General features: G+C 33.1%; 2 protein-coding genes across 2 annotated transcripts in view; one reads left to right on the top strand and one right to left on the bottom strand.

The window, feature by feature from the left end:
• Positions 1–3,944, bottom strand: part of LOC100366577 (aladin-like) — a 43,157-nt gene extending 39,213 nt beyond the window's left edge. Inside the window, exon 1 of the mRNA XM_006825357.3 lies at positions 3,851–3,944. The gene's annotated coding sequence lies outside the window, so the exon portion shown is untranslated. The remainder of the gene's footprint in view (positions 1–3,850) is intronic.
• A 280-nt stretch (positions 3,945–4,224) lies between these two features.
• Positions 4,225–15,903, top strand: LOC102802734 (cytochrome P450 20A1-like). The gene is made up of 11 exons (XM_006825356.3): positions 4,225–4,366; positions 4,518–4,567; positions 5,724–5,893; positions 6,390–6,535; positions 8,481–8,648; positions 9,078–9,153; positions 9,599–9,775; positions 10,350–10,473; positions 12,146–12,257; positions 12,409–12,473; positions 14,498–15,903. Exons 1-11 carry the CDS (start codon positions 4,274–4,276, stop codon positions 14,745–14,747), a joined length of 1,431 nt encoding a protein of 476 aa, XP_006825419.1. The 5' UTR covers positions 4,225–4,273; the 3' UTR covers positions 14,748–15,903.
• The last annotated feature ends 521 nt before the right edge of the window (positions 15,904–16,424 follow it).

Raw genomic sequence — 16,424 nt, 5'->3', positions numbered from 1 at the left:
TCCTCCTGATCACTATGTAGAGAACTGACCCACAAGACCACGATGGAATGACTGGATGTGTTTGCATTTGATACGAGTATATAGTGTGTATATATATATATATATATATATATACATGTATATATAGAATTACAACATATTTTTAGAATTGAGTTACAATTGTCCCAAAAATCGGCAATTTTGTGTTTTTACTTGTGTAAACTATATACATGGCATAACCCGTTCGTGTACATTTTGCCAAGTGGGTGTTTGCCATCTGCGTTGCCCATATCTGACCCGACCCTAACCCTAATGCCAAGACACGTTACTGTTAATAATTCCGTTGCCCATACCTGACTCGACCCTAACCCTAATGCCAAGACACGTTCCTGTTTATAATTGCTCAATAATGATACTCTGTTGTGCACTGTCTGCGGGTAAGTTGCATTGATGTCAACTGATTAAACAAGTCGCGTTTAAGTAATTTCCACTATTAACAAGTGGTTAAATTGTCACAATAAATGTGTGGACAAATATTTGAGATTAATTTTGGTGTAGACAACTCTCGTTTAATTAATTCCCACAATTACAAGTTGTTAAATTGAGAGAATAAATGTGCGGACAAATATTTTTGACTTATTTTGGTGTAGACAGCTCTCATTTAATTATTTTACACCATTAGAAGTTGTTAAATTGAGAGAATAAATGTGCAGACAAATATTTTAGACTTATTTTGGTGTAGACAGCCATCGTTCAATTATTTTACACCATTACAAGTTGTTAAATTGAGAGAATAAATGTGCAGACAAATATTTTAAACTTATTTTGGTGTAGACAGCTCGCGTTTGATTAATTCCCACAATTACAAGTTGTTAAATTGAGAGAATAAATGTGTGGACAAATATTTTAGACTTATTTTGGTGTAGACAGCTCTCATTTAATTATTTTACACCATTAGAAGTTGTTAAATTGAGAGAATAAATGTGCAGACAAATATTTTAGACTTATTTTGGTGTAGACAGCTCGCGTTTGATTAATTCCCACAATTACAAGTTGTTAAATTGAGAGAATAAATGTGTGGACAAATATTTTAGACTTATTTTGGTGAAGACAGCTCTCATTTAATTATTTTACACCATTAGAAGTTGTTAAATTGAGAGAATAAATGTGCAGACAAATATTTTAGACTTATTTTGGTGTAGACAGCTCGCGTTTGATTAATTCCCACAATTACAAGTTGTTAAATTGAGAGAATAAATGTGTGGACAAATATTTTAGACTTATTTTGGTGAAGACAGCTCTCATTTAATTATTTTACACCATTAGAAGTTGTTAAATTGAGAGAATAAATGTGCAGACAAATATTTTAGACTTATTTTGGTGTAGACAGCTCGCGTTTGATTAATTCCCGCAATTACAAGTTGTTAAATTGAGAGAATAAATGTGTGGACAAATATTTTAGACTTATTTTGGTGAAGACAGCTCTCATTTAATTATTTTACACCATTAGAAGTTGTTAAATTGAGAGAATAAATGTGCAGACAAATATTTTAGACTTATTTTGGTGTAGACAGCTCGCGTTTGATTAATTCCCACAATTACAAGTTGTTAAATTGAGAGAATAAATGTGTGGACAAATATTTTAGACTTATTTTGGTGTAGACAGCTCTCATTTAATTATTTTACACCATTACAAGTTGTTAAATTGAGAGAATAAATGTGTGGACAAATATTTTAGACTTATTTTGGTGTAGAAAGTTCTCGTTTAATTATTTTACACCATTAGAAGTTGTTAAATTGAGAGAATAAATGTGCAGACAAATATTTTAGACTTATTTTGGTGTAGACAGCCATCGTTCAATTATTTTACACCATTACAAGTTGTTAAATTGAGAGAATAAATGTGCGAACAAATATTTTAGACTTATTTTGATGTAGACAGCTCACGTTCGATTAATTCCCACAATTACAAGTTGTTAAATTGAGAGAATAACTGTATGGACTAATATTTGAGACTTATTTTGGTGTAAACAACTCGCGTTTGATTAATTCTCGCAATTACAAGTTGTTAAATTGAGAGACTAAATGTGTGGACAAATATTTTAGACTTATTTAGGTTTAGAAAAGTCGCATTTAATTTACTTCCACAAATTACAAATTGTTAAATTGAGAGAATAAATGTGTCGACAAATATTTGATACTTATTTAGGTGTAAGAACTCGTGTTTGACCAACTTCTACTATTGAAAGTTGTTAAAATAATGAAATAAATATACTGGTAGATATTTGATTAAATTGTGAAACTTTCTAACAAAATGTTAACTGCTGGCTTCGAACCCTCAATCAACAATTCCGCAGACACAGTATAAATTCCACAACACCACAGAAGATATTCGTCTGTTGCCTGAATTGTTTTCGTAATATAGTGAACGCGGCCATCGACACTTTAACAAAACTTACCTTGACTTGGGTCTTGTTTATCTCTTGTCACAATCTGGAAACTGTTGAACAAATTGCGCGTCGTCCAGTTTAAGACACAAGTTATTTTATTATTTATTCTTTCAGTTTTGTATGGTGGAGTTTTGTTAGGTTTATTATTTTTTCGCGACGTTCTTTGCTTACTTGTTTATGGTTTGAGAGATTTCAGTTCATTTACGTTTTTACGGTAGCTCTGAGCGGGACTCGAACCCACTGTCTTTTCAAGCTAATTTTGTTTTATTTTGATGGCACGCTTGTGTACCACGCCACGACGTTTGTCGTTGAGTGGTATTCATTTTTCTAACTACTCCAGAGTTGAACGGAAAAGCCAAAACGATTGCTGGTTTCTGATTGCTTCGGTTCTGGTGAGTGTGTATCTAGTGTGATTCGAACCCATGTCGTTTGTATTGGGCGTTTTTTTATTTCCCATGTTGGCTACGCCGTAATATGCAACCACCTCCCAGTTTTATTGTGATTTTGAGTGTTTAATGATGTCTTCCTCACCCGTCACGCCATGACCCAGTTTCAACAAGACGGCCATTTTGGAACAGAATGCGTGGCCCTCGGCGTGACCCGACTGACTATATGAGCCTTCTGTTCAACTGTTAAGCTAGGATTTATTACCGTTATTATCATTATATTGTCACATGATTTGTTTTACCTTATGTGTAATGTCTTAAGTATCTTTATTGTAATTTGTATATACCAATTCGTATATACCGAGGAAACGACCCCGATTGAAGGTCATGTATTTTGTGACGTCACCAATTCGTGTGTAGGTACGGCTTCTAGATCCGTGCCTTATTCTTTTCTGGTTTAAATACCGTTGGCAACCAGACTTTATTATAGTAAACTTGTTTGAATTTGGTTTTGAATTCTATAGTGTTAGATTCATCGCCAATTTTAGTTAATGTGAATAATCTTTTAACAAATGCTGTCCATGAATTACCGTTCATTTTATTGTCAGTATTAAAAGCACAGTCCAGAAGATGATTATGTTTAATTGATTTTAGCCTTTCATAATACTTCAATGTTTGTGAACTAATGTCAATAATGAGAGGATAGCTACCAAGTTCAGCTCTAGTTGCTGCATTGCTGGCCTTATTATTAACACCTAAAATCTGTTTGCAAAGTTTAATGTGGAATTGTTCAGAGTATTTTTTGTCATTAAACAGACTTTGTATAAAATTGTCTTCAGTTATTTCGTTATTTTTTGTTTTAACAAGTTTCATTTTTTTATTATCCAAGAAACGTTCTGAGCGCCTGTGTTCCTGCAGTCCCAGCCAGCAGTGGAGAAAAAAAATAGTGGCTACTGTTTCATATTAAACGATATAAAAGTCGATATTAAGAATATTTAAATTTTCATGAACGAATAATAAAAAATGTAAACATACCAAGACTGAATATTGGCAACTTTATTCATATATTCAGCAGTCACTGTCAACATTCGCCCATTAGAAAATCAGATGAACACATTTCAATAGGGCGGGCTTGATACTGCGCATGCCTGACCCTGGCAAATTTCATACAGAGCTGGTATATTATTAATCATCCGCCAAAGAATTTACCTCAAATTTTTCTGAAAATGTCGTCTTCTGCTTTGACATTTTTATATTAAAAAATTCCATGCGAGAGTTATTACGTTGATAAATACGGCGTGTCGCTCATATTTTCCAACTTGTGGGTGTTACATTTTTGTCAGTGGCGGAGGGTTAAATATGTACTTCAAGGTGTTGCAAGATACCCGGAAGTACTTCTGTGTCGATGTAATCGTGCATCGGTTTGATGTTCTCCGAAATTTTAACTACTAGTATTGAATGTACTCGGGACATTTAAACATGCTCGACTTTGCCATATTTGCTGTGACTTTCGCCGTTGTGCTCATTGTTGCTGTCGTTTATCTGTATCCTGTATGTCTAGCCTTAAATTTGTAAACACATTGTCTGCAAAATATGTTAAATTAACATGATTTTAATAATTATGACTTTTTTAAGTTAACATAAGTAGTTTTTTTTTTTCTTGAGATCTAATAACCTGGTATCATTTATATTTTTTTTTCAGGGGTCAACTCGGTCAACCACAATTCCAGGGCTCACTCCAGCTGATGCGAAGTAAGTAAGCTAGAATATTGATGGAATAATATGTCAATCCTTCAGGATAACATCATGCCATTATCTGAATATTGCAAATTTCTTATATGATATCATCTGTATTCTTTTCATTGATACCTTATAAGGATATATTTAATTTTTTATTTATCATTATACATATATTATATTATACCAACAATTATATGAATAAGATATTGTGATTGGTCGACAGCAGGTTTTTAATTATGCAAGTCATGGTACATACAGAATATACCACAATTTTTGTGCTTAGTAGTATGCCTCAAACATGAATAATACACAGTAGGGTTAAATCCTTCTGTCAACTAAATCAACAAAATATTATTTTCCTCTATGGATATTATGAAGCATTGCGACTCTCACAAAAAATAATTTTTGAGAATTACACAAACAATATCAGAAAAATGATTGCAGTGGCTCGCTTTTGTGAACCCAGAAATGTTATTGATCCTCAACATGCTATCAGGCGCACAATGCTAATTGGTTTCTGTATTTTTCTCAACATTGCCCTTACCAATAATTAAAGTACATGAATAAACATCAAACATCACAGCTCATAATTAATCAAATTAGCAGTATCACTGCTGGGCTAAAAATTTTAAAAGCTGGTATTATTTGGTAGTCCTTCAGGTTTAGTAGATAATCTGAGCCATGCAGGAAGTGTGAATACAAATAAATAAATTTGTGCAGGACACCTATAGTTATGAAGACAAGCTGGTTTGTGTAAAAAACAAAGTACATGTATAGTCCACTTGGCTACTAAATGGAAATTTACGGTAGGATTGTCACCAAAATAATGGAAAAGCCACTGTCTATTCAAATTTACACGTGTTTTTAATGCTTAAGAGCTGGACCATTACAAATTCAAGATGGGAGAGAAACAGAAAAACTGTACAATTTAATTTTTCCAATTTTGCAAAAATGTGGATTGACCACCTGATAATATTGAGGCCTTGGTTGTCATCATGAAACATTTTAATTGTGTAACCAAAAATGAGGGATATACAACATCTGATTCATGTGTTGATCGTCATTCATCACAGACATGCCATCCGTAAAACACTTTATATTCATGAAGTACAATACAGAGCCGTCTTCTGATGCTCATAGTATTGTTTTTTTCTTATTGTTTTTATAGGGAAGGTAATTTACCAGACATTAGTGCAGCTGGAAGTTTCCATCAGTTTCTTACAACTCTGCACCAAGAATTTGGAAATATAGCATCGTTTTACTATGGTACACAGTTATGTGTGAGCTTGGCATCACCAGCTTTATGGAAACAGCATCTTAAAGTATTTGACAAGCCACGTAAGTATGCAGCACTAGTCTAAATGCAAGATTTTAACTAAGATAGTATTGTATGCTATATGATTTTTTTATAACACATATAAAGGGGGATTATATTCAAACAAACTTGTGGTTTGTAGACATTGAGCAAATCACAATCATAAATTTTTATTTGAAAGATAAACGGCAGCAATCACATAATTCAGAAAGTTATATTTGTAAAACATGCATGTTTATACTTAAATTAAAAAATGGGAGCTTGATTCACCTTGCACAATTTGTTCGCTGTTTTCCCTCATTTCTGGCGATCTGATAAGCTATCATACGTTTATACATATTCGGCTGATCAACCCTCCTCTATGCAGACAAAATTGGAATGTTTTTATTCAACCCTCCTCTATGCAGACAAAATTGGAATGTTTTTATGCCAGATCACGAAAGTTTCTAAGGTAATGGTGGAACTCGAAACATGTCTATTCTGGATAAATAAAATACTTCATCTGCTTTGTTATTACAGCTGATCTCTTCTTATTTTACCAACCAATGGTTGGCGAGGGTAGTCTTCTATATGCAAATAAGGCAGATGGAAGAAGTCGTAGAAATCTACATAGCAAGTGTTTTAATGATGATACTATGAAGAAGTATTGCCAAGCATTCAATACAGTAAATTATTTTATTTATTTTTTGTATTCACAGATTGAAATTTGCATTTATTGTGTACTTATGAAAATATGATTTACTGTAAATGCATTAATTGAAAATTTTGAATAACCCTACATGTATTTGCACTATTGGAAATGTATTCACATACATGTATGAATGGCTGGTTTTCATGTAACAGATAAATTTTAGTTGCATTGGTTTGGTGGACTTGCATCAACATATATTTAGTCCCCGTTCGGACGCAGTTCAAAAACGGGGACTTATGTTTTGACCTCAGTGTGTTCGTGCATGTGTGCGTGTGTCTGTGCATGTGACCAATCACAATCAAACTTCACACATACATCATACATGATATTATACATATGCACATCAATTTGTTTCACGATCTGATTCAAGATCATCAAAATCAAGCATTTCTCGGCTGTTTACAGATGGATATTGTTCAAACTTGGTATATACATTAGACATTATACGCCCTTGATGCACGTCATTTTGTTTTATGATCTGATTCAAGATGGCCGAATGTCGGCCATTTTTGTGCTAAAAAATCCTAAAAATCAACCATTTCTCGGCTGTTTACAGATGAATTTTGTTCAAACTTGGTATATACATTAGACATTATAGGACCTTGATGCAAATAATTTTGTTTTTCAGATAAGATTCAAAATGGCCGACAGGCGGCCATTTTGTAATAATGAATGTGGTTCTCGTGCCATATCTCTGACTTGCTTTTACTGATTATGTTCAAATTTTAAATATTCATTATACATCATGTCATAGATAGACAGATTTATTGGTTTGACGATCCTATTCAAAATGGCCAAATGGTGGCCTTTTTTGTGCTAAACAATCATCAAATATCAAGCATTTCTGGCATTTATGGATGGATTTCGTTCAAACTTGGTACATACATGTATAGTAGACATTACAGGTTCCTGATGCACATCATTTATTTTCCAGATCGGATTCAAAATGGCTGTCTGGCGGCTATTTTGTTTTAATGAATGGGCTTCTAGACCCATATCTCTGACTTGTTTTGACTGATAATATTTTTAAATTTTAAATATTCATTATACATCATGTCATAGATAAACAGATATATCCTATTCAAAATGGCCGACTGGTGGTCATTTTTGTGCTAAAAAATCATCAAATATCAAGCATTTATGGGTGGATTTCGTTCAAACTTGGTACATACATTAGACATTACAGATTCCTGATGCTCGTCATTTTATTTTTCAGATTGGATTCAAAATGGCTGACTGGCGACCATTTTGTTTTAATGATTGGGCTTCTAGAGCCATATCTCTTAAATGCTTTGACTTATTATATTTAAATTTTATATATTCATTATACATCACGTTACAATGTATATATATATATACATGTTTTCAAAATGGCTGATTTTGAATGCTGTTCCAGAGCAATATCTCTCAATATGGACAAGTACTTGTTTGACGATCAGATACATGTACAAATGTCAATCATTTTAATGTTAAAAAATCATATTCCTGACATGGTTATATTCCAGCTATATTACTATAAACAAAACTATATATCTTAAATTTGATAACTAACTGGGACTGTGCCATGCATGGCTTGTTTATATAGTTCTCGTTCTGACAATGTTCGAAAGGAAGGACTATTAATTTGAGTTGACCAGGTTTTCAAACTTAGTATAAAGACAATACCTGATGTCATGTCTATTTTATCTATCTACCGGCTTGTCTATCTATCTATCACACCTATTTTATGCATCTCTAATACCATATTAGCTCTAGTAGAAGAAGCTTAGCTCAAATAAAAACAAAAATTATTGTAAACTGAATCTTTAAATTTTGACCATTGACACACCTGTCATTTACATATTTATTATAAGCATATGTGCTATTGATAGAGCAAATATGGTATATCCTAATCATTTATGTTGCTTGTTTGTTACTAGGCATCTGAAGAGATAAAAGACAAGTTCTCCTCCATGTCCAAAGAGGAACACATCCCAATATGTCAGTACATGACTGCACTGGCTCTCAAGACAATCATCAAAACTTTATTTGGCAAGTATTTTGAGGATGACAGGAAAGTGCTTGAACTTAAGAAGAATTTTGATATTGTAAGTACCAGGGTTCCAAATTTACAGTTACTTCAATCACACTCACTGTATTGCTTTGATGTCCTTCAAAAATTCACAGTGGCAGTGGAGAGATTGCTTAATGCTCAACCTGAATCAGACCATGAAGTTATATAACATACATGTAGTTTCAGATAGCATGTCTGTCAGCTTTAGGGTGGTTATGATTTTGATTGCGATCATCTGCTACCAATACAACAGCGGGATTAGAAAAATGGTGTCAGGTCAGCGGTTTATTTTGTATGCTGTTCCTGTAGTCAAAAGATTCTAGTATCTTAAGTGCAATGAGTAGCTTGTTACAACAAGATGATTGGAACTTGTCCTCAAGAGAGGGATATTTGAAAGATAACTCCATGGATTAACAGGCTTCACTATAATATATAGTAAACAATATGATGATGTCATTTTTAGTGCTGGCATGAAATAGAGTTGAGACTGAATGAAGAACCAACTGAAGGAAGTGCAAGACAAAAGAGATTTGAGAAAGGTGTGTAGCATACTGGCATGCTACTTTCATTCATGCATCAGTTATGCAACATGCACTTAAATTTAATATCAAACTGTGTATTTTTCATGCATTGTATATATCACATGGAACCCATAACAACCATAACCTGAACCATGGAATGTGACGCTTCAAAAAATACTGTCTCTAGTTTCTATGTTTAAAAGACGAAAAATGTAACACTGAAATGTTTTTGTTGTTCTTTGACTAATACATGTATTAATTCATTAACTGGTTTTCTGTGTTGATAATCTGACTTTTGACCTGGAAATACAATGATATAATGATAGTAAAATGGACCATATAATTTTTACTTTTCAAACTTTGCTCTATTATCTAATTGGAACTGAATGTTAAGTTTTTCATAAAGATCTAAAAACATTAACATAATGAATGCCATACCCACACTTGAGTCTATGTCTTACAGCTCTGGAAAACATTCAGACTTTATTTTGTGATGTTAGAAGGCAATGCATAGATAAGCCATCAAGTGAAAAGGACCGACTGTTTATTGATACTTTGGTGGCTTCAGATTGTTCTGAAGATGAGATTGTGAGTGACTGTATCACATACCTTGTTGGTGGTTTTCATACCACAGCATACTGTAAGTAATCAAAACACTTTGCATGCTACACATTTAAATCAACAGTTGTGTTTTGTAATGAATGTTAAAATTCAGTGTAAGCGATGTATTTAACATGCTTTTCATACTACATGTATAAAGTGCTCTAATTTCCCAGAGAGATAAATTTTTAATGAAAATTGTGGTCTTCATGAATGCCGTCACGAAAATTGCAAGCAGCAACAATTGAGTTATTTACAGCATGTTGCAATGGATCTAAACTCTGCAAACACAAAGGATTAAAAATGTCGGCATGTGCCGAGATTCCATAACATGAATGTAGCAAATAACTTAGCTTTCAGATGAAAATGTCTGAATCTTAGAATTATCAATCGTTAACTCATTTTCTTTGTTGCTACCTTAAATAAGATATTGTTATTATCAGGTTCACTATAACTGACCTCAAATGAAATATCAGATCACTATTCAATATGTGAATATGCCCTGAATGAATCCATTGAATATATTAGAGATTAAACATATGTTGAGTGCAAGACATACAATGTAGATGTTATTTAAATAAAGTTTTAATTCTGTCATATCTGTTTTCTTGTAGTGTTGTCATGGGGATTGTATTTCTTGGCAACTGACAAAGATGCTCAGGAGAAGGTCAGTGAAGAAGTGGATGAGTTGTTACAACAAGATGGAAAGATTGACAATGGAAATGTAAATAAACTAATGTAAGTTTAATTTATAATTACCTTTGCATGGTGGAATTCATTTAATAATAATAATGATTCCAAAATCAGGAGAATTAATTTGGGTTCTGTCCATGTGTTCGTCTGTCCGTGTGTACATCTGAAGTCATTTCTCAGAAATGTTTTGGATATTCACTTTCAAACATATCACATGTTCCATGTATGATAACTTGCGTATACACATCGATTTTTATTACCATTTGATCAAATATGGCTGACAAGTTACCATTTTGTGTAAAATCCCAGAATAGTAGTTTGTAACTGTGTCCGAGACCATTCTTGAAGATGAGCAGGCCGATTTGATCCAAACTTTGTATTATGTTCCTGTATATTGGGTTACAAGGTTCACAGCACAGACTTGTCATTTTGTTTCATTTATGTTCATGTCAATTCCTCACTAATGTATTGCTTGATGCAGTTGATGACAGTTTGCACACAGGTAGTGTAGGTGTTGGTTTGATCAAATTTGTTGAATTGATGGTTGTTAATGTGTCAAGAATCATTTCTCGCAAATGAACAGGGCTTTGTATCTGGATCATACATACAGGGGTTACATGTGCATGTCATTTTTTTTTTTTTTATATTTTATATCTGCCATTTGGTTTGGTATTTAGCTCCCCTGTCGACTTTGTCGAGCGGAGCTTATCATATGAGTGATTGTCTGTCGTCGTCCATGTCAATGTTTTACTTTTTTCAACTTCTTCTTGAAAACTACTAGCCTGAATGCTTTGATACTTGGTGTATATGTACCTTGGGTAGACCTCTCTTAGGTTTGTCCATTTCATGTTGATATCTTCAATTCTCTAATTTTGGTGAATATTTTTGGTAAAAAAGTGATATTTTCGACTTCTTGTTAAAAACCGCAAGTCCCATTGTTTTGACATTACATATATAGGTTCTATATGTGGACCTCTCTCAGATTTGTTTATTTTGTAATGATATCTTTAATTCTCTAATTTTGGTGAATATTTTTGTCATTTTTGGAAAAAAGTGTTATTTTCGACTTCTTGTTGTTAAAAACCGCAAGTCCAATTGCTTTGATATTACATATATAGGTACTACATGTGGACCTCTTTCAAATTTGTTAATTTTGTGGTGATATTTTCAATTATCTAATTTTGATGAGTATTTTGTCATTGTTAGTAAAAAGTGATATTTTCGACTCCTTGTTGAAAACAGCAAGTCTCATTGCTTTGATACTATACATATTGTTCATTTTCTAATGATATCTTCTGTTCTTTAATTGAAATGTGCGTTGCTAACAGCGGAGCTATCTCAGCCGACCGTCTGCTTGTTTATGGTTTCCATGGCAGTTTCTCTGTGAGAGTGATTATAATCATGACATTTTGACTGTGCTCTTCCAGTCATACTGCATTTAAATTAACATACAAATGCTGCCTTTGGTGCACATATATATCTACATGTGATTTGCAATGGACAAGATCAACAATCTGGGAAATCAATGCTTGTTTAAACAGGTATTTTTTAATTTAGTATGCCAGGCACGACAATGTTTTGTTTAGATGCACCAAAAAACATTTCATTATTGTTATAGTAGCAAAATGTTACAGAAAATATACCATGCTTTGCTAAAATGTATCTATGATTATAACTGAGAAATCGTGGCTGTATTTGTGTTTCTGTCAACCTGTAGTTATCTGAATCAAGTAGTGAAGGAAACACTTAGGTGTTCAATTCTGTCACCATGGACGGCAAGATACCAAGATATTGATGTGGAAATTGGCGGTCATATTATATCAAAAAATGTAAGTATTTTGCATGGACCTACCAGTAATAGATTTCATCACATTCAGATTCAATCCTTTATGCATTCCTTAATTTTGGATTTTCCAGGAATTTAATTATAACTCTTCACTGTATATTGCTTCATTTCTTCTTGTTATTATATTCCTGTAGACGCCAGTGATGCATGCATTGGGTGTTGTTTTGCAGGATGAAGCTGTGTGGCCAGAACCTAAAAAGTTAGTATTTTACTCTTCTCAGGAGTCTCAAATAAGTTTTCGACTCCCGTGTGCAAAGCACAGAATGGGAGCCTTTGCAGTTACCCTGTATGTGTGTGTGCGGATGGGATCACAGGACCTACTTTGTGACGACCCTCATTATTTTCATAATTTATATTAGTATTTAATCAAATTTCAAGTCAAGTTTGAGAAGTTTAGGTTTAGTTAAGGGAGAAGGTATGGTTCAATTTATATTAATATTAATGTAATTGTACCATACCTTCCACCTTTACTAAGTCTAATTTTCGCAAACATTTCTATGTTCAGTCAGGGGATATTATTTGATCAAACTTATTAATTATAACGCAATTCTATGTTGTATTGCATTGTAATTGAGTTTAATTAAACAAGTTTAATTAATTGGGACAACCACAAAATTTAAAATAAATCTAATATTATATTATATTACGGAGTGTTGAAACCGTGTTGCTTTCCATATTTAGAAAATCTTGTATTGACTTTGATATTCAAATGTGAATCACATTAATCCTGGTTTCATTAATGCATCTCAGCTCTTGTCATCTCTTAATATCTGTACACTGAGAAATCTAAAGATTTATCTTCAAGGCATTTAAATTAAGAGAGGAACATGTACTAGTACTATTGTAATGATTTTAATAAACTTGAACTGTAGCACTCGCATTAGTATTTTTGACTCCCGTGTGCGAAGCACACAATGGGAGTTATTGCAGTTACCCTGTCTGTATGTATGTGTGTGTGTCCGTTCGTCTGTTCCACTGATATCTCAAGAACCATACATCGTTTTTTGGTGCAACTTGGTGCATAGATGCTCTGGGCCAATGCGCAGATTTGATTAGATTTTGGTAGAAATTCATACATATTAATTACCTAATTTGCATGATAATTAGCTCATTTTTAGCTGTTACATGATTGTTCCACTAATTTCTAAAGAACCACTCATTGGATTTTGATGAAACTTGGTTCATAGATGCTCTGAACTAATGCTAGGTTTTGATTAGTTTTGGGTGAAAATCTGTGCATATTAATTACCTAATAATGATTAGTTAATTTTCGGCTTTTCCACTGATTTATGTATCTCAACTACTAATCATCGCATTTCAATGAAACTTGGTACCTAGATGTCATAGGACACTGCACAGACCTAGTAGTTTTTAGGGTAATATCAGTACATATTAATTACCCAATTTGCATAATAATTTTCAGCTTTTGATATTTCAAGTAGTAAGCATTACATTTCAATGAAACGTGGTACATAGATACTCAAGGACTATGCAGAGATCGATTGTTTTGGGATAAATATTTGTGCATATTAATCACCTAATTTTGCATAATTAGTTAATTTCCGTATTTTCACGTATATCTCAATGTACAAATATGATCAGTTTTTGGTCAAAATCTGGTCATATTTATTCCCTAATTAGCATAATAATTCATAATTGTTTGGTTCTCTGATCACATTTCAATAAAACTTGGTACATAGATGGTCTGTTACATTGCGCAGATCTTATTAGTCTTACACTCTGTTCATTTTAATTTTCTGATATTCATAATTAGTTTTCAGCTTTTCCATCAATATCTCAAGTACAAGTAATTTTGAATTAATTTTTACTGTGTCTCTAATACTCTCAGCACACAGGAGTTCTTTCTAAGCTTTCTTTGATTTCATGATGTTTTCTCCATGTTTCAGCTGTAGTACTGAATAAACATGCACTTTATAGATATAGTCATGTACATACATGTATGTAGTATTATCACATTACATTTTTTAGCAGTTATTCACAATGATATCTACTGCTGAATACCTCAACAAATAGACAAAATGAATAGGAAAAAACTGTGTCAGCGAGCTATGTATTAAGTTTATTTTGTGAAAGTTCAAAAGGTTTCACTCAAAATCAAAAGTAGTCTTTCAGAGTGGTAGTCCATGAATTGGACTCGCTACTGACAATGCAATATGTAAAAGTTAATATTAAAATTATAACTTCTTTCACTTTACATCACAGATTTGATCCTGAACGTTTCTCTGCTGACAATTCCAAGGACTTTGATGATGTTGCTTTCTCTCCTTTTGGATTCGCTGGTCGACGTACTTGCCCAGGATCGAAATACGCTACGATAGAAGCGGTCATATTCTTAGCTGAGCTGTGTCATAAGTTCAAGTGGCACATGGTAGAGGGACAGGTGGTGGAATCCAAATACGGATTGGTGACACATCCAAAAGAAGAGATCTGGGTGACCATTTCAAAGAGATAATATATATTATTTTAAACGCATATTATTTCAATGAATTCTGTAAATGCAAATAGTAGTCTGGGTTATGAGTACAAGTCTGACAGAAATGTTGTTTTTGTTTACACAAACAATGGATGATATATGTTGCATGCTCCATGCCTAAGCATGCTTGCAATGTACAAGTTACCAATACTATTGTTATTAACTGCCATGTTTCATTTCGGTGCTTTCTAATATTGCATGCTTCGCAAGAAATTTTTTGCAATGAATCAACGACACAAAAAACAATGAGCACACTTGGTTTGTGCACGACAAGCATTCTTAGTTTACTCATACGAGAAGCGGTCTTGATATTCTGTTGTACAATGTACATTTTAAGGGAAAGTGACAAGAACTTTTCCAACTACATTTGTGCTATATTTTTAAAAAAATCCAGTAGCTTTTCTTTATTAGTTTATTTTCAAAACCAGGGCAATTATACATTATTTTATGAATATGGACCAATGACTAGTCATAATGTTCATTTTCAAGAATGTTTTCTGCCACATTGCTTAATATACAAATGTTGTTGCAATTACAAACACAATTCCCAATTAAACCTATTGACTACCAGGTAATGTTTTAAAACTTTAAATTTTTTCAGATGATTATTCATGCGAGCACAATTTATAGAATGCAATTCATATGTGTGTAGGATGGGAGGCTAACAAAAGACGGTTTTCAAAGCTGCATATCAGATAAAGTTGTATTGCTGGCAATGTTTTTTTTGAAAGCCCTTAACATATTTAAATCAAGAATCACAAAGTAATGGCATGCATGAGCTCTGATCCAAGCCTGGCATATTTTGTCATATATCTATATTATTAATGTCTTCACTACAATCAATTCTGTCATGCATTGTTGTGAATTCTGCTTTGGTGTGCATTAAACTCAACTTACCGAGGAAGTACATATTGTTCAATGTTTTCTTAAATGCACTGGCAACATTCTGTAAAGGGGGTATACTCAGTTTCCTGAAAACCTATAAGAGTGGCAATTAAAATATTTGAACAAATTTTATAAATAATCAGGCTTGAAAATTGTAGTTCTGTCGCTGTAAAATATAATGTGCATCTATGCTAAGTCATTTGTACATAGGTTTATTATTTGGTAATAAAGACATTTTGTGCAAGTGAAATCTTATGTCAAGTTGTTGAATATAAATGCCATTATTACTGTATAGCTGGTCCACTCTGTGAACGCATCATTGCTAGGTGTATTTCACCTGAATGAAAGGTCATGCCATGACAAGGACAAATTTCAATAAACAAGCTTCTCTCTGCTTGGTCTGACATTTAGATGATAGGTTTGGGTGGCCAATCAGACACCATCTTGTGCACAATTTTGTATTAAGTCGGAAATTGGCACACATTACAGGCTCCATATGCATCACTTCATTAGCATGTTTGAATGGATTTAGGCCAGGTTTTTCCTCAAATAGTTCTTTATTTAACCTGATTCCATGTCATCCCCATCAACTGATATTCATGAAGTTTTTTTGAAAACGATTCAGTTATGTCTGATAAACAGTGGGTGACACATTCAAATATTAGTTCTGTTAAATTTTTAGCTCCACTGTCAATTTTGTCGAGCAGAGCTTATCATATGAGTGATTGTTCATTGTTGTCTCTATCAACTTTTAACTTTTTTTCGACTTCT

This window comes from Saccoglossus kowalevskii, chromosome 7 (assembly GCF_978046115.1).
Source record: "Saccoglossus kowalevskii chromosome 7, keSacKowa6.1, whole genome shotgun sequence".
NCBI classification, from domain to species: domain Eukaryota; kingdom Metazoa; phylum Hemichordata; class Enteropneusta; family Harrimaniidae; genus Saccoglossus; species Saccoglossus kowalevskii.
Note: the sequence above shows the minus strand (reverse complement) of the source record. Positions and strands in the feature narration are given on the sequence as shown.

Excerpts from the sequence above, each read along its gene's own strand:
- LOC102802734 (XM_006825356.3), top strand. The coding sequence starts at position 4,274 with ATGTACTCGGGACATTTAAACATGCTCGACTTTGCCATATTTGCTGTG. Across the intron at positions 8,649-9,077 it reads TTAAGAAGAATTTTGATATT|TGCTGGCATGAAATAGAGTT; the intron begins GTAAGTACCAGG and ends TGTCATTTTTAG. Across the intron at positions 12,258-12,408 it reads GTCATATTATATCAAAAAAT|ACGCCAGTGATGCATGCATT; the intron begins GTAAGTATTTTG and ends ATATTCCTGTAG.